General features: G+C 46.2%; 2 protein-coding genes across 3 annotated transcripts in view; one reads left to right on the forward strand and one right to left on the reverse strand.

The window, feature by feature from the left end:
- LOC130689764 (NADH dehydrogenase [ubiquinone] 1 beta subcomplex subunit 3-like) overlaps positions 1 to 24,015 on the forward strand; it is a 33,934-nt gene that overhangs the window by 8,950 nt on the left and 969 nt on the right. The window lies entirely within an intron of this gene.
- Positions 1,806 to 22,483, reverse strand: LOC130690203 (prolow-density lipoprotein receptor-related protein 1-like). Its single transcript, XM_057513213.2, has 42 exons — positions 21,565 to 22,483; positions 20,735 to 20,866; positions 19,812 to 19,952; positions 19,426 to 19,554; positions 19,232 to 19,345; positions 19,038 to 19,160; positions 18,854 to 18,969; positions 18,625 to 18,763; positions 18,397 to 18,559; positions 18,171 to 18,322; positions 18,000 to 18,073; positions 17,723 to 17,897; positions 17,482 to 17,646; positions 16,716 to 17,407; positions 16,447 to 16,645; positions 15,362 to 16,377; positions 15,000 to 15,292; positions 14,035 to 14,908; positions 12,517 to 13,971; positions 11,627 to 12,433; positions 11,362 to 11,555; positions 10,832 to 11,297; positions 10,505 to 10,737; positions 10,218 to 10,423; positions 9,748 to 10,149; positions 9,449 to 9,681; positions 9,163 to 9,355; positions 8,735 to 8,875; positions 8,410 to 8,664; positions 8,124 to 8,338; positions 7,774 to 8,056; positions 7,181 to 7,701; positions 6,723 to 7,111; positions 6,476 to 6,659; positions 5,440 to 6,405; positions 4,720 to 5,362; positions 4,257 to 4,628; positions 3,816 to 4,180; positions 3,191 to 3,744; positions 2,929 to 3,120; positions 2,739 to 2,871; positions 1,806 to 2,672 (listed from the first exon to the last, which is right to left on the reverse strand). Exons 1-42 carry the CDS (start codon positions 21,644 to 21,646, stop codon positions 2,508 to 2,510), a joined length of 14,346 nt encoding a protein of 4,781 aa, XP_057369196.1. The 5' UTR covers positions 21,647 to 22,483; the 3' UTR covers positions 1,806 to 2,507.

Raw genomic sequence — 24,015 nt, forward strand, 5'->3', positions numbered from 1 at the left:
CCTCCCATATACCGTCCAAAAATAAAGTATTTATTAATAGACAAATTATGGTCTAAAAAGAAAACCAAAAAAATAGACTCCGTCCCATTACATTTTTTTAATTCAATGACTATTGCCTTTACCTGCGTGACGACTCTTATTGTCATGGCCACCGATCCCCGCAGGTATGACAAAACCCCGTGTGTGACGCATCCTCTATTTGTTAAATGTCCAGAGCAACTTAAATTTTCAACAGATATGGGACCAGATCTTGGAGGAATTAAAATTAAACACTCAGTAGGGTCTCTCACGGTGTTTAGTGTAACCGATGTGACCAAGAAGAAATCGGGTGACATCGACAAGCAGAAACACCGAGAGCCAAAAGTTTTCCTATTTTTGGAATGGATAACTCCACCGTAGATGATTTGTTGTCAAAAACACATCTTCCAGAGGTAAAACCAGAGGCATCGGTTGGAAAAGAGGATTTGGACCTCGTGGCAGAAACGATAGAAATAATGCGCATAATTTTGGAGGACAGTGATGCAGATTTAACAAGAAAGCTTTTAGCAACAATGACGGAGATGATTTCGAAGGAAACTAACCCTGACTTGAAGCCACTGCTCACAAAACTACTGTATGTAATACATTTGCAGCAGAAAATAAAGAAACTGAAGGTTACATGTTGAACATCGAAAAACATAGCCTAGGTTTCGGATCCTCTAGCAACCAGTGGTGATCAAAAACCAGTCAAAAAAAAATTTAATTTCAGCACTCAACATCGAGGACAGCGACAAGGATTTCGAGAATCAGAATAACGACATGGAAAGCAACACTCTTGACGCTAACATAACCAGAAATGGTATTTGATCTTCTGATAATAGTGCCATAACTGCTTTTAATCAAAGCTATTTCTAATTATCCATGAACAAGGAAAAGGAAAGTATAACGGAAACAAAAAACAGCGCTAACTTAGAAGTACTAAAGGGTTTTGATAATTTCTCGCATTATTCCGACAAAAACATCAATGAAGAACTTAATTACGACATACTGACGGAAAACAACGGGATACACTTCGTCGAACTCGAAAGTGGCATTGGGTCTTTGAAAGTCAATGAAACGAGTGATATTGAAGAATAACCATAGAGTATAATCATTGCGGCCACTACATACGATCGTACTTTTCTTCAAACTCAACCCGCCAAGGAAACTATGCGATTCAGCGCCACTGCCATGTTATTTTTTTTCACTTCTTCAACCTCGGTATGTTTAATCAAACATTATGAATTTAAACATGCAATATTGAAAACACAAGTAATCACAGGTGCGCGTCTGCTGGCCATCAGCCTCTTCACATCGCTGAGTGTCGAATACGTTGCATTGCTATTGGGAATTCACTGGATTGCCATGGTAGCTTGGCTGATGTTGCCTGTACTAAGATCTTCATTTCAGTTTGAAAAATTCCTCGCCATCATGGCATTGGGTGTAGCATTCGTTTTTGCGTTCATTAAAAGCGACGGCAGCCGAACACGACGTAAATATGCATTCTATTACACCATTTCACTAGTGGGCAACACATCTATGATGGTCATGTGGTTCAAACACGGAAGCTATCCCAATTTACCTGACATTCCAAATTTCATGGAGTCTTGGATCTACTATCTTGGCTTAACTTGCCATTACGTATTTTTTTTCACGGGTATCGTTTTGCTGGTGTTGTACCACATGAGTCGCCTTCCGGGACGAGCAGCTTCAGTTGAGATTCGGCTGAGCGAACGACATCCCAACTAGAAATGTAAGGAAGGACTACACTTTCACGTGCACGATAGTTTTTGTTTTGTTTGTGTATTGATCGGTACAAAGTTGTATAAATCCAGAGAGCATGATTACAAGGAGATGATCAAGAACTACAAACACAACTGTTTACGGAACTCGTTCAACTCAAAACACGTCATGTTACATTCCAAAAACAAGGCAAAATGGACCAGATGATCCAAAGAAGCCTGTTCGCTTGCACTTGAAAACGAAAATCAAATCAAAGGGAAAATGATAATTTTTTTAAAAATGTGTCTGGTAAAAGGATGAGTAAAGTTCCACTTGGTTTGCCCAATGTCACCCGAGGTGCCTGCAGAGCATCCGTGAAATTGACAAAAGAGATATCACATTAGCCAAATAATATGCTGTCCAGTTATGCGAAAAAAATATGATACAATTCATGTATAGTTTTGAGCAGCTGACGACATCGCCAAAGCTTCATTGACGAAGCACAACTGGCGCCAACAACTTGAACATCGTGCAATTTGAAGGAAAAAAAAGTAATAATAATAAAATTATCAGAAACGCAGTCAGCGTGACGGTCAAATTATTCTTAATAATGGAGATCATCTCCTTCTGGACAGGTGTGACCAGCCACAAACTAATTTCAGCTCGACAAAGCTGGCCTATACATTTGGATGGTGGCTTTGTCGTGTACGAATCCAATCGCTGTCAGAAAGAGTATGAAAAAAAAATAATAATAAAAGTAAACATATTTAGGTAAAAGATTCGCTATTTTCGGCCAAAGGATGATTCTTATGGGGCTCAAGGGGATGTGACGGTTCACTGTGAAGTAATCCTTTCTTTTCCTCGTTGACGCTACTGCCCGCCGCTGCGTCGTTGTACATCGACTCGTAGACAGGATTAGCAAAGTTGGTCGCCTTGGGATACGAAATGGCCATTCAAAGTTAATGCACCACATTACTATGAATACAGACGTAGCTTACCTTATTGCTAGGAATCACAAAGGTGGGATCTAAAGACTCGACATCTTCGTCAGCATCCTCTCTAAGATACATCGGGTTGCTTATTTCTACGTTTTCTTGACTCTGCATCCTTACGTGCATAAAAGGCTTCCCCCTGAACAGCGGATATATTTATGATCGATTTACTTTTATAACGAGTAACGCTTCTTACCTTCGTCGCTTTCGCATGACGGTTATTGCTGCTATGGCCGCCGCGACCACGACGGCAATGATGACCAAGACAACGACGATGGCGGTAACTGTGCCATTAATTGACGATTTGCCGCTGCTTGATTGACTACTGGAATTATTTATATCACTGCCTAGCGTCTGGCACCGTACGCCGTAGAACCCCTCTTGGCAACTATTGATTAAAATGCGTTGAATTATTATTATTATTATTATTATTATTAGTAATAGCTGAATTTTCTTACACGCAAGTGGGTTTGAGATCTTCATCGGGATTGAGAGAACAAGTTCCTCCGTTGAAACAATAGTTAAGACAAGACTTGCGATACTCGCAGCGCGGACCTGTCCAATCGGCTAAGCATTCGCAACGAGGAACACTCAGCGCTTTAGTGGACACACAAACGCCACCATTGATGCACATGGATTTGCAGGCGTTGTAATCGCCTCGGTAGACTTCGCAGTGCAATCCCGCCCAATCGTCCGCACAGCGGCAGAAAGCCTGTCCTCTTATAGGAACACAAGTGCCACCGTTGAGGCAGTCGACACCGTTACAGACGACGGACGTTGCGTTTGACTTGTCGCCGCTGCATTCCGATGGATCGGCGCATTCGATACGGGTCTCGCACCGTTTACCCGTATAACCCTGATGGCAGTGACACGTGATCTTTTTCGCGCCACGCAAGCACTCACCACCGTTCAAACAGAAATCGGCACAGACGTCATTGTCGCACTTCTTTCCAGTAAAGCCGGGAGCACATAGACATTGCGGAACTCCTAATTCGTTCATGGTACATTCACTCTTGTTGTTCCAAAGGATTAAAAAAAAACAATTAGGTTTTTTTCGACAGTATAAAATAAATAAGAAATTACCTGAGGGCAGTAGTCATCACATTCGGAACGCTCGCATCGTTCGCCCGAGAATCCGGGCGGGCAAGAACAGACGAACTTCCTTTCCTTGTCATTTTCGCTGTTCTTATCGCGGTTTTCTTTCTCTTTGTTCTTCGTTTCTTTCTCTATGGCTCGACAGAACGCGCCGTGTAAGCAATTCAGTGATGGGCAATTTTCGCAGAATTCGCCGGAGAAACCAGGTGGACATGAGCACGATGTTCCACTTGCCGTTTGGATGCATGAGCCCCCGTTCTGGCAACGGTCTTCACAAGCGGTTGCACGCGTTTCGCATCGCTCTCCCGTCCACTCGGGTGTGCAGCTACATTTCAATGGCGGCGGGTCTGATACTGTACATTTAAAAAATACCGATTTTTATGTTAGGAAACGGAAAATGGGAATATAAGAATTGCTTTTCAACATTACCGAGCAAATCTGGGTAACAAACGCCCTTGTTGCGACAATAGCCGGAACAGCGATAACGCTCACACCGATCACCTTCGTAGAGTGAAGGGCATTTACAGCTGGCCATTCCCCGATCGTCGATGATACACTTGCCCGTATTGCAATCTAATCCACAAACAGGCGGTTGGCAAGTCACATTCGAGCCCACCACAGTCGATGTCATTGACATGGTGCAAGCACAAGTGCGGCTGGTGGGTGAGTTGAGCAGACACAGTGCGCCTGGATTACATTTGTTGCTGCAAGGATTGTTGGCTTGACGCGTTTGTTTGTTCTCTTGCACGACGATAATATCAGAAGCTCGATTCAGTCCAGAAACCAGAGTCGTTAAGTTGCCTTTTTTTCCATAAATACAAACAAATTAGGTTTTCAATTTCAAAACGACAACAGCCAACGATATAACTGAAACAAATTTTAAAAGTTATACCTTGTCCGAATTTGTTAATACGAGCGATTCCATGAGTTTGGTGCATCACCATGAATATCGTGTCCTCAAAGATGTCCACCTTAAATGGCTTGTCCTCAACTGATAGGCGGAACCGCCGCACTACCACTCGATCTTTGCCTTCTAAATTGACACTCTCCAAAGTTCCTGTTTTAGGATCGGCCCAGTAGAGTCGCCGTGCTGGATAATCGATAGCCAGACCGGTTGGATAAAGGATGTCGGTATCGACCAGAACGCGTCGGGAACTGCCATCCATTCGAGCCGTTTCGATACGGGCATTGAGACCGAGGTCCGACCAAAACATGAAACCGGACAGCGGGTCGACAACGATATCATGAGGTTGGTCCATCTCGGTGGAGATGAGATGGCGTCGCAGGCGACCGTCGAAACTGATGACGCCAACTAGTTTCTGTGTCCCGTCAACCCAGTAGAGATTCAAACCGAACCAATCGACTGCCAGACCTCTCGGATCCTCCAATCCAGTGAGAAGAGTCTCCGTTTTACTTCGACGACTTCGCTTAGCTGACGGGGCTTCATCCAAAACAGAAAGCTCATGCAGAACCGACGCAGCCATGTCGTAGCGATGGATGCTCTTGTTGTGGGCACTGCTCCAGAACACGATGACCTGTTATCATACAGAATGAGAAACACGTGATAAACTGATGTCATGATTGATATCAAGAAGGAATGCAATGAACTAACCTCAGTTGCGTTGAAATATACATCTGCTGCTTCGATACGAATACTGCCAGGACTGAATACAGAATCGGAAATGTCTCCAGCTTTGAACGGACTCAGCCGCCGCAATTTGTTGTCACTGGCGATCAGCAATTGGCTTGGGTTTCCATCAGCTAAACACGTCTTCGGTTTGCTGACGCCTGTTGACATGGCCGCATAGCCAGGAGCGCAAATGCAGCTGTGATTACCTCCCTTTTTCTCTACGCACAATTGAGAGCATCTGCCGAAGCTGCAGACCGAAGGACTGCGGCAATTGACTTCGTCACTGCCGTCACCGCAATCGTTGAACCCATCGCAAGCCATTGACCCATTGATGCAGTGGCCGCTTCGACATCGAAATTGATGCGGCAAACAAAATCCTTGGGCCTGACAGACGGCCGGCTCTTCGTCGGACCCGTCTTCACAGTCCTTGTAGTTGTCGCAGACTTCTGTCTGAGGGATGCAGAGGAAATTGCGGCAGCGGAATTTTCCAGGCGGACATCCCAAGTGGGCACACATCTCTTTTGCCTCGTCTGAGCCATCACTGCAATCGTTGTCGCCATCGCAGCGCCACAGAAGCGAAGTGCACTCGCCGTTGGTGCAAGCAAAGTCATCCGGAGAACACGTCGTGTTGCAGTGGAACTCGTCTGATCCGTCGGCGCAATCCACGTCGCCGTCGCAGCGCCAGTCCGCTTGGATGCAGAACTTGGGATTGGCACACTGGAATTCGCCTTCGCTGCACGTCGTGTTGCAATCGGCTTCGTCGCTTCGATCGTCGCAGTTAAATTCACCATTGCAGCGCAACGAGCCGCGGATGCAGCGGCCGTCTCCGCAACGGAACTCGGACTCGCTGCAATTGCGTGGAGTACAGCCCTTTTCATCCGATCCGTCTCCACAGTCGTTATCGTAGTCACAACGCCAACGGCCCGGTATGCACTTGTTGTTGTCGCACTTTTAGAAAGAAAAAAAACAAAACAATTTAGCTTGAAATATTAAGATATCACGAAAATCAATAAATTACCTTGAAATAGGTTGGTTCGCAAGTGTGGATGTCGGGATTCGTGCAAGAGGTGGGTTCATCTTCACCTTCAGGACAATCTTTATCGCCGTCACATTTCCAAGTCAGAGGAATACAACGGCCGGATCGACAACGGAAATGGTTGTCGGGACAAACGCGTTGAGTGCAATTGGCTGGCTCATCAGACCTAACAATTTAGCAGGATTATTTAGTTGTATTCATAAATAATTAATGAGTTAAACAGAAGTACCCATCGGGGCAGTCGTGATCTGCATCGCAGACCCAAACAGCTGGAATGCACTTGCTGTCGGTGCCGCACCGATGCTGATTGGACGGACATGTTACGGGCGGGCAATCTTTCTCGTCTTCACCCAAAGGACAATCGACATGATCGTCACAGCGTTGATTTGAATCGATGCAACGATCCGACAGCGTTCCATTGCCTCGGCACTTGAATTGAGAACTAAGACAGGTGTGTTTCTCGCATTTAGTTTCGTCCGATCCATCGCCACAATCTGATTCGCCATTGCAGAGCAACGATGGGTGAATGCAGTGGCCGTTGCTACACTGGAATTGTCCGGGCATACACGTAAAGGCTGGACAATCGGCTGGTTCATCCGATCGATCCCCACAATCGTCCTAGAAGCAAACGTTGATGATATAAATAAATTGCAACATAAAATCGTAAAAAAAATATATCCGTCTTACCTGGGTGTCGCATTTCCACCAGAATGGAATACACTTGTAGGTAGTGGCGCAAACAAACTGCGATGACGAGCAATTGTTCAAACAAGAAACGCCATCAGTGGCTAAAATGAAATTCTCAGGACAAGCACACTGGCTACCTCCGCCAGGTTTCAACAGGCATAACGTTGTACAATTGCCATTGTTTTCGCACGGGTTAATCTCTAACGGTCTTTGCCGTAATGGATGGTACACTTGAATGTCCATGGGTCTGTGAATCGTCGTTATAATTGTTTCTCGATCGCCACCGTTGTATTTGTGGCATTTCTCAACAGATTTCGTCTCCCAGTCCGTCCAGTAGATGGAATCTTCGAAGACTGTAAGGGCAAAAATGTGGTGGAGGCGTGCATTGGTGTTTTCTCCACGACTGAGGACGATACGTGGGTTTCGGCCTTCCAAATCCGCTACGGCGATATAGTCCTCACGAGCGTCCGCCCAAAATACTTCGTTAGTCTCGTAGGAAATGGCCAGTGCGTTCGGCCATCCTGCAATATTAGATTTGCATTGTGAGCTATGATGCGACATGTTTGATGCAAATAATATAAACGGGAATTTACCTAGTGATGTATTGACTATGACCCGTGGTTGGCTACCATCCAATCCAACTTTGCCAATGTGCGCCTTGTCGCCCCAATCCGTCCAGTACAGATAACCTTGACTGGGGTCTAAGGCAATTGCCCGTGGTTCTTGCAGTCCTTCGTGCAGTAAGATCTTACGGAATCGGCCATCCAGTTTCGAAACTTCAATCGTGTCCGTCTTCTTGTCGCACCAATACAAGTTGCGACCTACCCAGTCGACTGCTAGCCCGTCAGGATTTTGAAGGGTGGCCGAATGCAAGGTCTACAAACAAAGTCAATTTGTTAGAAGAGAAAAACCTTAGACATTTTCTTCTTATGGAAAGACTGACCTGTTGTTGGTCATGACTTGGGTCATTTCCGCACAGTCGCTTGAGGCTGGAGCCATATTCGGTAACGTCTGACCAATAGAGACACTGTTCCAACCAGTCGTAATCAAGGGCAACGGCGTTAGTCAAGTTGTGGGCCCGTACAGAAGCCATGCGGCTATGCAGATGCACTTCGCGGATGTAATATCGGTTGGAAAACAGGATGGTAGGAGCAAAGCCTAATTAAAACACAGTCATATAATAAAAAAAAAAAATAAAAAATAATTTGGATAAAGTGTGTGAAACTAACTCGAATTGGTCTTGCAGCTGCTCCCGTTATGAACCGAAATGTACCCGGCCGAACAGGAACAAACGTAGGAGCCGAACGTGTTGCGGCATATTTGAGAGCATGGACGAGGATGCAGAGCGCATTCGTCTATGTCGGAGCACAAGTGTTGGTCTTTAGGGTTGGGTTTAAAACCCGCATTGCATTGGCATTCGTACCCGACGGGTTTATCGACGCAGGTGTGTTGGCATGGATTAATGGGCTCGCACTCGTTAACGTCTACAGAATAAAAAGACACAAGCTACAACCAACGAAATTCAACAATGCTAGATAACTGTAGTCTACGTACTGCATTTGTTTTCGTCACTGAAGTCCCCACAATCGTTTCGACCATCGCACAACAGAGTAGAGTTGACACAGAGCCGATTGGCACAACGAAATTGGCCTGCTAGACATTCTCCTTTTGTGGCGTTGGTGTTGGCTGGCATCGCTACAGAAAATGGAACGGTTAATAAATTATTCTCTTTTAAAATAAATGGCACATGTAAAGCGAGGCACAAAAACGAATGCAGCCAGCACTGATTGATATTTAATGAGATTAAACAACAAAAAGAAAAGTTCATACAATGCTGCTTTGTTAAATGCAAATGAATCTTTTAGGATTCACATGATGTCTAATAAACTGCGATAGAAAAATACGTTTAAATCACATGGCAAAGGAATGCTGCCTATTCGATTCATTGACGTGCCATCAACGAGAAAAAGGATAAAACTTACAACAAAATATGACGTCTTCGTCAGATCCGTCGTCGCAATCATCGCGACCATCGCATGTCTTTGCTCGAGGGATACATTTCCGGTTGCGGCATTGGAATTCGTTGGGCGGGCAATGGTGCTTGCTCACATGAGCGCAATAAGCCGGTTCGTCACTGAGATCTCCACAATCGTCATCACCGTCACAATAGAACAACTATAACACATTTTTAAAACAAAAGGGAAAATGACAACAGTTAAATTCAATTCTAAAACTATTTAAAAAAAAAAAAAAAGAACAAATAAATACCTTGAGGACGCAACGGCGATTCAAACAGCGGAACTCGTTGAGGTGACAAGCCGGACGCGATTTGTCAGGGGAAAGACTGGGACTGCATCCGACAGTTGGGTTTTCATCGGATCCATCCTCTGAACAGTCGACATCGCCGTCGCATACCCACAAAGAAGGAATGCAGCGGCCAGTAGTATTGCATCGGAATTCCGTCTCGCCGCAGACTCTCGTCTGGCACTCACCCGATTCGTCTAATGATATTAGATGCGTTATTATATAGAACGGGAAAACACAAACAACGTCAAAAATAAACCTACCAGAACCGTCAGTGCAATCTTCAGTGCCGTCGCAACGCCACATGGACGGAATGCAATCCGAATTGTTGCATTTGAACTGGTCGGGCCGACAGGTGTAATCGCAGTTGATTTCGTCCGAACTAAGCGTTCCATTCGTGGCATCTTCACAGTCATCATCGCGATCGCATAGCCAGGCATGCGTAATGCACTTGCCGTTGCGGCACTGGAATGCTGATGCCGGACAAGATTGTCCGTCTGTAACTGGTGAACCACTAGATGGCCCTGCCGCCGATCCGGGGCTGGTACAGTTGAGTTCGTCCGAATTATCCCAGCAATCATTGGCGCCATCGCATATCCATGTCGGATGAATGCAAGCTGTCGTATTACGACAATTTTGCAATTTTTGAGCTGGGGCATTAACGCCTGCACAGCCAATGAAATAAAAATGTAAACAATCGTTGCTGGCACATAAAATAGAAAAGGATCTCTACCTCTACTTAAGGTGCAGTTAGGTTGCGGGCAACCCATTTCATCTGAAGCGTCTGGGCAATCGGGGTCTGTGTCACATCTGAAACTATTTGATATACAATGACCGGACGTGCATCGAAATTGACTAGTGTTGCAGGTGCAATTGGCTTCGTCACTGAAATCTCCACAGTCGTTTATTCCGTCGCAAGAGGCGTTTTGCAGCACACATCTAAAAAAAAAAAAAAAAAATGAGAAAAAGAAATAATGCACATTATCCGTATCTCCCTTGAAAAGGAATGGGAATGTTTACCTGCTGTTTTGACACTGGAAGAAACCGGGTAAACATTTGCGGAAGAGACAATATGTTGGCAACTCGTCGGAGAAGTCGGGGCATTCAGCCACACCGTCACATGTGAAGTGAAACGGAATGCAGTCACCGCTGCTACATTCGAATTCCAGTGCCGAACAATTGGTACTTTGCCTTCCGCAACGACTAGGATCCGATCGGAGTACCGTTCGTCCGGGGAAACATTGGCAAGAAACCTGGATTTTTTTTTTTTTTTTTCAAAATATATCACATGAATAAACCATTAGTTTGCCAGAATAAGAAAACAATCAATCAGATCGTGACTTTTACTTTGCCGTATTCATCCAGCCGACAGAGATCTTCGCATCCACCGTTAAGGGCACGGCAGGGATTGGCACTGCAGTCGTAGGTAGTGTTATGGACTGCGACGATGCCCATTGGTCGTGGCACTTCCTTCCGGAGCCAGACGACATCCTCACCCGTGTACTTGTTGGCTCGTAACACGGCGTGAAGGACCCAATCCGTCCAGAAGATGTAATTGCCATAAACGGCAATATCGAAGGGATGCTGAGGGGAGACCTTGGCCAACACGACGCGGTGCTTGCCGTCCAGATCTGCTCGTTCCATCTTGTCAAGCCGGGCATCCGACCAGTACAACTTCTGAGCAATCAGATCCAGTGCCAAGGCATTGGGCATTCGAATATCTGTCGTGATGATGGATTGGACATCAAAGCCCGTGTAATAAGCTCGCTGGATTCCAGGACTGCGCGAGTTCCAATTGGTCCAGTAGACACGTCTATTACACATCAATAATACATTAGTCCAATGTTACCGTATGATTTTAGAACGTACGGACTTACGAGTCGCACGGATCGAGGGCTATTCCACGTGGTTTGTCTTCAGTTGTCAAACGGACCACTTTCTGAACAGTGGCGTTCTTTTCGCTAAGAACGGCTTTGCTAATCGTTGAATCACTATTGCAAGTCCAGTATAAAGAGTCGTCCTTGCTGTCGTAAGCCAATCCTTCGACCATTCCTTGCTTTTCGGCGATGACCTAATTCAGAACACAATTCAAATTTACCCACCGATCTTATCCCGAAAAAAAAAAAAACGTGAACCGCTCACCTTGTGACGCGTTCCGTTAAAGTAAACGGAATTGATGCTGCCTCGTTGGATGTCCGAATAAAATATCAAGCGCCGTTGGTAATCGTAACCGAGACCGATGACGTTGCGGATATATTCCTTGGATTCGATACTGGGAAACGGGGCGTTGAAATTGTTGGCGTCGCTAATGTGAATCGAATCGATGCGGGTCATGCGAGAATAGACGACGAAAGCGTCAAATTCTTCGCAATCGCGCCCGTCGGCGCTGACTTGGCCGTGGGCGCAAGCGCAAACAGCACTGGAGCCGTTAAAGAGGCAGAGCTCCTTGCAGCCGCCATTCCGACTGGAACACGGATTGGTGCCTTCTTGTCTTTCGGTGCTGTAGACCTTGACGTCCTTGAGAGATTCGCCCAGCTGAGAGAGGACAACTTGATAATCGGACACGTTAGAAGTTGGGGCCTGATTGAGTGTCCCGCCGTCCTGCGTCGTGTCTATCCAATAAATCTGATCCCGATAAATGGAGATGCCTTGCGGGTTCTCCAGATGGGTCTTGTCCAGAAGGATTTGGCGATTGCTACCGTCGTAGTCCATGCGCTCGATCGTGTCCAGTCGCGAGTCGCACCAATAGACTTTCTTGTTCTGGTAGTCCAGCGTCAGTCCAGTCGTAAAAAAGATGGATTCGTTGACAAGAATTCGTCGGTCAGATCCGTCCAGACGAACTCGTTCAATTCTCGGTGTCCGACCTCGATCGGTCCAAAACACAAAGCCAGCCACGGGATCAACGGCAATCGACATAGGCTTGTCCATATCACCAGCTACCACGACGTACTAGAAGTGAATTTGGACAAATTAATTAAGAGATATATAAGAAAACGTAAGCACGAACCAATGTTCGTTATTATAGGTATTACCTTGAAGGATCCGTTGACGTTGGCAACCTCGATAACGTCGAATTTCGGATTGGTCCAGTACATGTTGCCGGCTATCCAATCGATGGCCAAACCTTCGACCGAGTCCAGCCCCTCAGCGACCACTTGACGGCCGGTGCCATCACGGCGAATTCTGACGATGCTGCCGTGGTCACTATCGACCCAATAGATGTAACCCTGAGCGGCCAAAAAGTCGACGCTGTTGGCCATCTGAATACGCGAGATGGGTCCAAGAACTTCTGTATGGTTGGTGGAATTGGTCGTCTCTCCCAGCGCCACGCCTTTAATTTCACCGTTGAGAGAGTAGAGGATGAACGAGTCGACACTGACGCAATCATTCGGATTGGCGGGATCCGTCACGTAACCGGCGGCGCACTTGCAGACGAACGAAGAGGCAGAGACGGGCAGGCAGAGATGGGCGCATTGGCTCTTGTTGTTGGCAGCGCACTCGTTGCTGCCCGTCTGTAATTCGGGATCGTAAATCTTGAGGGCCAGGACGTTGTCAATGTTGGTGCGCAAGATGAAGTCGTGAGCGCCAGTTGTCTTGTTGATGACGTGAATGGCTGCGTCGTGCTTATCGGCGCAATAGATCCGGTCTCCCAAAACGGCCAGGGCCGTTGGCAACTTCAGAGATGTCTGACTGGGAGACAATTGCACAACTTTCTTAATGGCGAAATTGTAATATTGGATTGATTGGGTTTCGAAATCGATCCAGTAGAGACGATTATCTTTGATATCAAAGCTCAAGCTTTTGGGAGAATCCTCTGGATGGTCCGTCAGCTTAGCCAAAATGGTGCGATCACTGCCGTCCATATTGGCCATGAAGATGACGTGCTCTTGTTGTTCCGGCCGATCCGTCTCACTCCAGAAGAGTTTCCCCTGGGTTGGATCGACGGCCATCGATCTCACTTGATAAACATCTTCTACGATGCGAGTCACAAACTCACCGTCCAGGCTACACACAGAAATGTGATTGCGTAGTCCGTCGTTGGAGCTGAAGAAGAGGTTGCCAGATAGCCAATCAACGGCCATCCCGTGCGGATTCTTAATGGCTGTATCGACGACTGTCTCGACGGGCGAACCGACTAGTCCCACTCGTTTCACTTCGTTGAGCTGGGCATCGACCCAGAAAATGCGCCGTTCGTGTCCGTAGAAATCCAATTGGACGGCCTGGAGTACTTGCGGCAGACTAATGGGTGGAATGATGTGATAATACGGATTGTCCAAATCAACTCCGCGAATCTCGTTGGGTCGCGAGAAGAGCAGGACGCGTTCATTGCGGATGCAGCTGCGTCCGTCTTGGGCCAACTTCATGACGTGAGGACAATGGCAGCGATAAGTGCTGTTGAAACTCAGCAAGCACAAGTGCGAGCAATTGCCATTCTTCGTGCCACATGGATTTTCGAAATCAGATGGCTGACGGCTGGGATGCAATATCTAGAAAATGTCAAACGTTAATCTCAAATGGACTGGCTAATCTCTAAAAATTAAATAAATTACCTGGATGTCGAAAGGCTGCGTCAGTGTCCGCTGGATGACTGTGACGTCGGAACCGTTCCACTTATTAGCACGGATAACCGAATTGGTTCGCCAATCGGTCCAGTAGACGTGGCTTTCGAAGAGGGCAATGGCGAACGGATGGGAAAGGGTTTCGTGACCTCGGAGGATCTCCCGCGGATCTGTGCCGTCGTACTTGGCCGTGTGGATCGAGTCGGAGCGGGCATCGATCCAGTAGATCCGCTCAGCGCCGTAATCGAGAGTGAGGCCGTTGGGCCAGGCTCCGTCTGAAACGGCATCGACGCGGACGACAGTTTTCCGGCCTTCGCCGCTCATGCTGCATGACTCGATGCGAGGATTGCCCGACTCCCAGTCCGTCCAGAAGAGAATGCCGTGACGGGGGTCCAAGGCGATGGCTCTTGGGCTTTCCATGTTGCCGGCAATCAGAGTCCGACGGAAACTTCCGTTGAGTTTCGCCACTTCAATCTGGTCGAGATTGCTCTCCACCCAATAGAGGTTCTCGCCGACCCAGTCGACGGCCAAACCCTCAGCCGTGGCCAGCCCCGTTTGGACGACGACTTCGATGTTGGTGAGGGAGCCACCGACGAGCGTTCCGCGGTAGATTTTGTCATCGACCACGTCCGTCCAAAAGATGACGTCCGCTTCCTGGCTGTGGTAGAAATCGAGGGCGATCGTGTTCTTCAAACTGGAAATGAGGGCCTTGACGTTGTGAGTGTGCAAATCAATTCCACGCAATTCGTGTCGATTGCTGAATATGATGTACGGTGTCGATGGATCCACGCTCTTGCAGGTGAAGCCATCCTGTTGTTTTTCGTAACCAGGCAAACAGGAACAATGATGTTTGGATTTGACCGGTCTGCGGATTAGCCCGAAAAAGGTTCAATGTTACGCACCCAACAGGACATCGGAGTGTGAATTAATGACACGTGTCAGAATGATTAACTTACATACACAGCTGGGAACAAGTGCCCCATTGTTCACACGGATGAGATACGGAGCATGTTTTGCTATCGTTGCCAAGTGTCATTCCGGATTCGGTCGGGCAGGAGCAGACGACCCCTTCGGGGGCGTTATGACATATGTGGCTACAGTCGTGGGCATGTGAACAGAGCTGTTCCGCACATCGGTCCGATTCGTCAGAGCCGTCCCGGCAATCTGGTTTGCCATTGCAGAGCATACTGGGGTCAATGCACAGTGTCTGATTATCGCACAATCGGGACGGGTGCAAACACGTAGGAATCTGCGATAGATATAGAAAAATGCAAATGCTCAAAAAATGTTTTGCATTGGATCAATGAATAAAACTAACCTTGGATGCACATCCTTTTTCATCGGAACCATCGGAGCAATCCTCGCTACCGTCACACCGCCACATGGCCGGAAGGCAACGCGAATTGTCGGCGCAAACAAACTCTCCGGGGCGACAAGTCACGTTGACACATCCTTGTTCATCCGATCCATCCAGGCAGTCGTGTTGCAAATTGCAAACCAAATGGGAGGGGATGCAACTGCCGTCCCTGCAGTCGTACTCGTGCGATTCGCACCCGTGCTTCCGGATGACGGCCGAGCAATTGGCTTCGTCTTCTCCAGTGCTGCACTCGACGACGCCGTTGCAGAGGGCGGCCGACGACAAACACTTGTTATCTGCAGCGCAGTAGTAGTGCTCGGGGGCCTCGCACATGTGTTGACAATTCTTCTCGTCCGATCCATCCCGGCAATCGTCGTCGCGGTCGCACACAAAGTCCAGAGGAACGCACACTTCGCTGGCACAAGTGAACTCGTCCACGCCGCATTTCTGATTGGCGCAGCCTTCGTGCTCGTCCGACGTGTCGCTAGCTCCGCAGTCATGATCCGAATCGCATTCCCACGCTTTCGGTATACAGCGCCCCGTCTGGCGACATGTAAATTGATTACTGTTGCACGAAGAGTTCTGGCAGAGTGATTCTTCTTCGTCTGACCCATCGTTGCAATCGCGATCGCCATCACAGACCCATGACCTTGCCACGCAGCCGATAGTGCGACACTTGAACTGGTCCTTGCGACACGTGACATGTTCGCAAGAGCCGCCAGGCGTCGTATCTTCGTCCGATTGATCGGGGCAATCGAAATCTCCGTCGCAGAGGAACCGTTTCTCGATGCATGTGCCACTTCGACGGCAACGGAACTCTTGGATGGGATCGCACGTCGTCAGTTCGGCAGTTGGGACCGTGCATGATTGATTGTTCTTTGGATCAGATTGGAACCCTTCGCGACATAGACAGACATGCCCCTTGGGCACCACTACACACAGATCCGGGCAAGGATTCGAGCTACAGATGTTCTCCCCTGTTTCAACACAAAACACGTAAAATCAGACAAATGAACTCTACGATGAGCTTTGCATTTTATTTTTACCTGTTTGAGATGTGTTGTCGAAGAGTTTGATATCGAACAGGACCCGATTTTCGGTGCGTAACGTTTCCATCGGTAGAGAGAGGTTGTTCAACGAAAGCCGTTGGATCTTGCCGACATCTTTTTCCGTCCAGTAAAGGAAACTGTCACTGATGGCTAAGCCATAGGGACGGTGGAGGCTCTCCGAGGCGGACGCAATCAACTGGTGGGACACAAAGAGAAAAGAATGTCACGATAACAGAACGCAATGAACGTCAAAGCTATAAACACACCTCTCGTTTGGTGCCATCCAAATTAATGCGTTCGATGCGACCGAGATGGACATCGCACCAGTACATCTTCTTGCCCGTGTAGTCGATGGTTAATCCGTTGGGCCAGTGCAAATTTTGGCTGACAAAGACTTCGATATGGGTGCCGTCCATCCAAGCGCGCTGAATGGTGGCCGGCGTATTGATGTCGAGCACAGAGACTTGTACGACCGATTCCCATTGAGACCAGTACATAAAGCCGCGTTTCGGATCGACGACGATGGAACGAGGATGAGGCACGCTAATGAGGAGACGACGTTTGCTTAGAGTTGCCTCTTCCAGGCTGTCGAGACGAGCGACGCTAATAGCGCCCCGCCCTTCGTCCGTCCAGTAAATGTTGCGGCTCATCCAATCGATGGCTAGGCCCTGGCAAGAGTCCAATCCTTGCTCCAGTAGAATTTGGCGGTTGCTGCCATCGATCTTTTGCCGTTCGATCGTCAACCTCAAACGGTCGGAAAAGTAGATGGACTGGGACGCGACATGAAAGTCATGAGCACCAACCAAGCCCACCTCGGTAATGGGCACCATTGCTTGCTGATGCCAGCTCTCGCCCGGCGTCGACGGCCACGCGGGGGATCCAACAGGCATCAATCCGACGCTTTTAATCATGGACGGTTTTCCTTGGGCGTACACGAGAAACTGTGCTTGTTTAATGGCTGTCAAAAGAAATGCTCGTCAATATTCCAGCATTTATTGGATGTAATGCAAAGTAAAACGAGAAATAGCTTACGGGTACACCGCCCATCCTTGACGGATTTATATCCGGCCTTACACATGCAAATGGCATTTGAGTTGCCTTGAATGGTGGCATTACCACTGGCGTTACCATCCTTTCCCAGGGGAACGCATAGGTGCTGACAATTGTTGTTGGCCAGCTTGCACGGCGAGTTGATGCCTAAAGGAAATTTACAGGAAAAAAAAAATACAGTTCATTTCCATCGTTTTCTAATAAGATTAAGGGGGAAAAGAACCTTCTGGCTGCCTTTGACGATGGTAGGCGTGGATGGAGAACGGCCGACTCTTGTTGCTCTTCAAGGCTACGACAGAATCGCCTGTGTACTTGTTGATGCGATAAACACTCTCGTTGCGCCAGTTGGTCACATACAAATCGTTCTCGAACAAGCTAATACCATAGAGGTTTCTTACCTATCAAATCAAACAAAAAAAAATAAATAAATTTTGCATATTCCATAGTCCGTAAAGTAATTGGTAATAGCCCTTATCAACAAATATGATTTTCTTCTTTACCAAATAGCCTTTTTTGACAGTTTTCCTTCTGGAGCCATCATAACTGGCTCGCTCTATGACGTCCAAATATGTATCTATATTTAATTCAAAAGAAGAATGAATTTTCTTTACCTCGAAAAAGAAAACAAAGGACGACCAAATGTAGCAAAAAAAATGATTGAGGTGCCTTACCTATCCAGTAGATGTAATTGTTGGCCAAGTCTAACGCCAAACCTACAGGATAAACGACTTTATCGCTGACGACGATTTGTCGATTGCTACCATCTAACGCAGCGCGTTCAATTCGAGGTGAATTATAGCCGAAAACCGTAAAGAACATGAGTCTGAAAGCAATCGAAATGAAAATACATCGATTTCGTAATCTGAAAGAGAGAAACCGACATTAGCAGGTATTTACCCGTTAGGAGGATCTAAGGCCAGCGCTCGGGGCTTATTTAAATTGACCTCTACCACTGTCGTGCAAATAGTCAACGTGCTATTGCATAAGAAGATCAGTTCCTTGTTGTCATCGAGAAAATACCAGTTACCCGATAGCCAATCCAGTGCAATTTGGCTGACGGCTAAGAACAGAAAAAAGGCAATCATATGTAAATGATCACGTATCAAGCAATGAATGTGGACTTACTGTTCAAACTGAACATGGTGGGAGGAGGTAGATCCCAGCTGACGGTCAAGTCGGCCACTAGAGCGCAGCGCAAGACCACCATGGGAATGAGGTGGTAGAGCCAGCAAACAGTACGGTTTCGATGATTGAATTCCAGGGTCTACCACGGTAATAAATCAAGCGTTAATAGACAGTGGCATTATCGATCACTTCAAAGTTGGGTTTGGCTTTTTTTTTTTTGCCGACCTACCTGCGTTTCCACGGTGGCGTGCCGGCTGGCTCCGTTGATGGGAGTGCCGTTAAGGTGGACATGTCGCACATCGATCGAAGTCACCAACAAGAGAGACGCCAGTTCGTTCTCGGGCTCTGCCAAGAATACGCAAATAAAAAAACGACGTCCGATTCGCAATACCACACGTAGAAGAAACAGTTACCATTGAGCGCGTGACATCGCTGGCCGTCTTTCAGGTACCCGCTAATGCAATCGCAACTGAAGGACCCGTTGCTGTTGGTGCATAATTGATCGCAAGAGCCTTCTACGGCACACTCGTCGGCATCTTTAACCGCAAATCAACCAATTATTAAAATATTCCCTTAGAGCTATTTTACTTTTTAAACGAGAGCTCACCAATGCAATCGGTTCCATTAGGTTGACTTCCCTCTTTGCAGAAGCACAGAGGTCCGTCGGCGCTCGGCTTGCATCCGTGCTGACATCCGGCGCCTTGACATTGGCTCACGTTCTCTGCTCGTTGAAAAGAAATAAGAAAGAATCAAAAATAAATAAACAAAACATCTTTTGGCGCTATTTTGATTTGTGTTTACTGCAAAAAGCTCCTTCATCCCAGCCATCGGCACAGTCGGCGGATCCGTCGCACAGAGACGCGATAAGACGGCAACCAGATCCATCCGGGCAGCGGAAGCTGTTGGGCGGGCAAGTACTATTGCCATGACCTTGACATCATCGATGAAGAAATAATAGTTTATTTTACTCGGAATTAAAATTGGTTCTCTTACGCAATTTGAAGGAAGGGATTAAATTTTTTGTTTAAAATACAGCAGGAATAATGTCAAATAAAGAGTTGAAAGTATTTTGTCTTTCTCAAATAGCAGGAAACATTTAATCGATTGTTGAAGTCGGAAAAGTGGAAAACGATTGGCTGTTGAGTCAGAAGATGACGTCAAATATTGACAAGAAAATAGCCGCTTACATTTGACGGGATCTTCGTCCGACGAATCGATACCAGGAACGGATGCGCCGCAGTCGGCCTCGCCGTCGCATACCCAGTTGATGGGGATGCAGTGGCCGCTCCCGGCACACTTGAACTGTCCCGGTTGGCACGTCAGAGGCGCTGTAAAGGGCAATTTTCAGAACACAACAATTAGTAACAAAACGGACCAGTTTTTCTTTTTTTTTGCTTTCTATTCAGAACAAAAGGAACAAGAGGGCGATGAATCAGCTGTCTGTAGCTGTTCAACAATAATGACTCTCCTTGGCCTCGGCATTTATTTATTGTCTCAAGATTTCCTATTTCCGCCATGTTTCTTTTCTTTCATCACTTCTTCTTTTCCCTTGCCTCTCTATTGTCTTAGAAAAAAAAAACACCAATTTAAACTCGTCGAGTTTTGCCTTCCTGTTGGTTAAATCGGTTTCCATCAGGGGTGGCTAAAAAAACCACTTGCCGAAAATCGAATTGCCCACTGTGGTCGGATTCAAGTATGGCCTCGGCAAGCATTCCGAGTATACGAGGGGAGGCGGATAAAAGAGAACTAGTAGCTCCTTTTTAGGACAAAGTATGCATCAGAGATGATTCAATGTTACTGAGAGAAACCACCACCACAGCGTTTTTCTTTTTCTTGTCCACATCGGGAACGGAGGAGGGACATCTCAGCGAGCGCTCGACCTTTTTAATGATGACATTTCCTGTCAAATAAGGACGGCAAAAAAACATGCGAGCATGTGATTGCCCTTTGATGGAGTTAAACACTTTCGAGTGAGTGAACACCTACGCAGCAAGCCCAGCAGCAAAAAAAACAAAACAAAACAAAAAATGATGCCCAATTGCCATTTCGAACAGATAACCTCGTTTTGGCTCGTTTGATTGAAGAGACCTTGAGATGAAAAAGAACTTACGACAATCGGGTGGTTCATCGGATGTGTCTGCACAGTCCGGCGAGCTGTCGCATCGCCAATTGGCCGGGATGCATCGTAGTCCATCGGCGCAGGCAAACTGGTCCAGTCCGGTGCACTTGACCGCATCGCCGTCTTTTTTCACCAATCAAACAAGAAAAGGAAATGTTATTAAACTAATTCCGATGGCAACAAAGAAGACAAAGAATTGAACAACAAATTCCATCAAGAGAAGCTTAAAAACGCTTTGAGATCGACCGGCGTGCGAAAATTGTTTATACGACTCTCTCACTGTTCCTGTCCGTGACGTCAGACAAGACGAAGATCAGATGCCGGTCAGAAGCAAAATGCCTATTCGAAGAACCCGACCCACATTCTTTCCAACATGTTATACATCTGCGTTACTCGACCCCCGCTCTCTTTTCCTTTTTCATTCCCCATAAGTCATCCTAAAAGCATTAGTTTAACCTCGCGTACAAATAACGTTTGAACGTTTTTTTTTCTTTCTAGGCCAACCAACTGATTTCCTTTTCCTATTCACTGATGCCGGATGTGGCAAATACCCCCAGACAATGTTATTGCGTGGAATCAAGAGAGCCCCAAACTTGGTAGCTAATGCTCCAATAGGCGAGTGAATGAGTCAGAACGAAACTTCCGACAGCAAAATGAAACGTGATATCAATGAACTTGAAAAACGAAAAAAAAAAACTGACAGCAAAATGGCGCCAACTAGAAGTTTTTGGTGCGACTAGAGAGCTATGCATCCTTAACAGGAGATGCTCCTGTCTCCAAGTCTTTTAAGTGCCGTGCAAGGAACACGTCTGGTTGCATACCTTGGCTGATGGATGAGAGGGAAGTGAGGATAGCGGCTGAGAAGACGAGGCAGACAGCAAGGTAATGCCGTGAAAAAGCCATGGAAGTGGACGTCGACTCGTCCTTCTCTTTTTCGAGGCTGTCACAAAATCCACCGGATACTTAATTTTGAGGATCACACACGATTTTTTTTTTCTTTTCGTTGCCGCTCCAAGTTCAGCCACTCATGCAGATCGAGGATCGACCTATTGACGGCATTGGCAGTAACCTTCACCTTGACATGCCCGAGGCAGTTTTCGGGGCATGTTTTCTTTTTCCCCTGCTGTGTCCTGCACTGTGTCTTGCATATATTTATATACCTCAAATCGGGCTATCCCTCTAACCCCTCTTTTTCGTCGTCGAAACAGAAGAGAACAGGGGAGGCAGAAAAAGAAGAGAGCCCCAGAAGAGAGAGGGAGAGAAAGAGAGAAAGAATGAAGAGGGAAAAAAAAAACCAAAAGTGCTATTTTATTTCCCAGTCATCCCCCAACAGAAGTGGAAGTAGAGGGAGAGAAACGTAAGCTGAACGAGCTCTGGTCGAAGAGTTGTTAACAAACAAGTTATTCAACGTTTAAAACAAAAAAAACAGCAAGGCTAAATTTAGCCGGGACCAAGGATGTTTATGCACTGGAGATGGGTTTTGACAAAATACACTCGATATTCGGTGTTTCTTCTGACGCTTTACACGTCACTCTCAGTTGTTGTATATCACCGGTGAGGACACAACACTTGGGCACTAAACACGGTTGGCAGCAATGCACACAAGCACGTTAATTTAAAAAAGGATCGATAGAGCAGCACATAAGTTGTTGTCAGCTTCTAGCTGAACGACCACTGTCGAGTGTCGACTCTTCTGTTAACTGAGCTTAGGGAAGCTGTCTCGTCCTACACAAGGCGCGATCTGCACTGGTCGAGAATTGCTTCTGCCAATGACTAGATGGCAGGCCTAGATGGCGCTCGGGAGCAGATACTTCTGAAACGTTATGGCATTAAATATTAAAACATTTTAATCACCAAAAAAAATTTAAATCATAAAACAAGCTAGAATTAACAGGTTACTCATTCTAAGAAAGGTAATAAACTGCATTCATTTTTAGTTTCACCTACTTAGACATATTTGTACTTTACAACGTTAGATGGCGAGCTCAGGATAATTACAATTTTTTCGACAGACGACGTAGCATTAAATTAGTTAACCAAGTAAAAATTCAGTTGCGTAAATTGCAAACTCAAAAATAAATTAGCTAATCGTGAAATTTAGCAGTTTATAAAAAAAGCCATTGTTTACATTGAATTTTCCACAATCAATAAGGAAAAAGGGACTATTTTCCTTGTTCGATTAAACAGAAGGGAAACACTGTGGTTTTCGGGGCGGGGCTGTTCGAAAAAAGGGAATCTGATTTCCCCCCGCCAATCTGGGTGCCTTATGGGGTTCCCCGATCAGCCACGAGAGGATCAAGCATGCTCTTGATGCCAGTTTTGATGGACAAACCGGGTCTGCCATTTTAAAAAATGGCGGCACGAATAGCATCAAGTAGAAAAAAGAGCCTTCCAAAAAATGTTTGTTTGTACGCCATCTTTTGGCTAACATTGTAAAATCTTGGCAAAATTTCAGAGTAATGAATCGGGGAATCGGGGTAAAACGCGAATTTCAAACCGGGTAATGGAACTGATTTTGGCTGTTTATTACCCCACACAAAAACAACCGAAACGTTACCCATCGGATACAATTTTTAAACAAGAAAACCTATTACACGTACGGCCCAAATGGCATGTTGCAAATTTGGCTTTTTTGTCGTATAATAACGAAGTTTAAAAAAATTAATAGTTAATCACAGGGTTTTGCAAGATGTGTTGCGACATTGTTTTTTGAAGAAATTGCAAAGAAGATCTACAAAACTATCTAGGAAAAAGTGCAGTAATAGGGAGGGCTTGGAAAGCCACATTCTGACTATAAACATTTCCACTATTACGTTCTGGATATATTGTACATTCCGCAATTACCCCTGATAACAACCTCGAATAAGATAACTGCAGCTAATAACAAAGATTGGCTTGCTTTCAGCACGGCAATCGTATTGATATTATATCATGAAACGACGGAAATGTAGCCTAGTTCTTTTTTGATCGATTTATAGCTTTGGAATCTGAAAAGGTTTTGTAATGATTCGCTTCGGTTTTCCGCGTTCATTTGGTCAACCTCGTCTGCTGTGATTGAAGTAGACGAGCGTTGGCATTTTGTTTTAAGTAATTGTCAACCAGTCATATGTACAGAAAAAAGAGCGGAGGAGGGGGGCTGATTTATTGCTAGTGGGTAGTAGTGGCTGCTATACTTGATGAACCCTTATTTTACCTTTATTTAAGAAATCTACCCGTTTTATCAATCAAAACCTCATTTCACCCTGGAACTTTTCGAAAAACCTTAATAAACC

Source organism: Daphnia carinata, chromosome 6, assembly GCF_022539665.2.
Source record: "Daphnia carinata strain CSIRO-1 chromosome 6, CSIRO_AGI_Dcar_HiC_V3, whole genome shotgun sequence".
NCBI lineage: Eukaryota > Metazoa > Arthropoda > Branchiopoda > Diplostraca > Daphniidae > Daphnia > Daphnia carinata.

Bases quoted from the DNA above. Each gene is read 5' to 3' on its own strand.
- LOC130690203 (XM_057513213.2), bottom strand. From the start codon at position 21,646: ATGGCTTTTTCACGGCATTACCTTGCTGTCTGCCTCGTCTTCTCAGCC. The intron at 19,161-19,231 runs GTGAGCTCTCGT...TTGCGGTTAAAG, and splicing joins TAATGGAACCGATTGCATTG to ATGCCGACGAGTGTGCCGTA. The intron at 7,112-7,180 runs GTAAGACGGATA...GTTTGCTTCTAG, and splicing joins GGTGGAAATGCGACACCCAG to GACGATTGTGGGGATCGATC.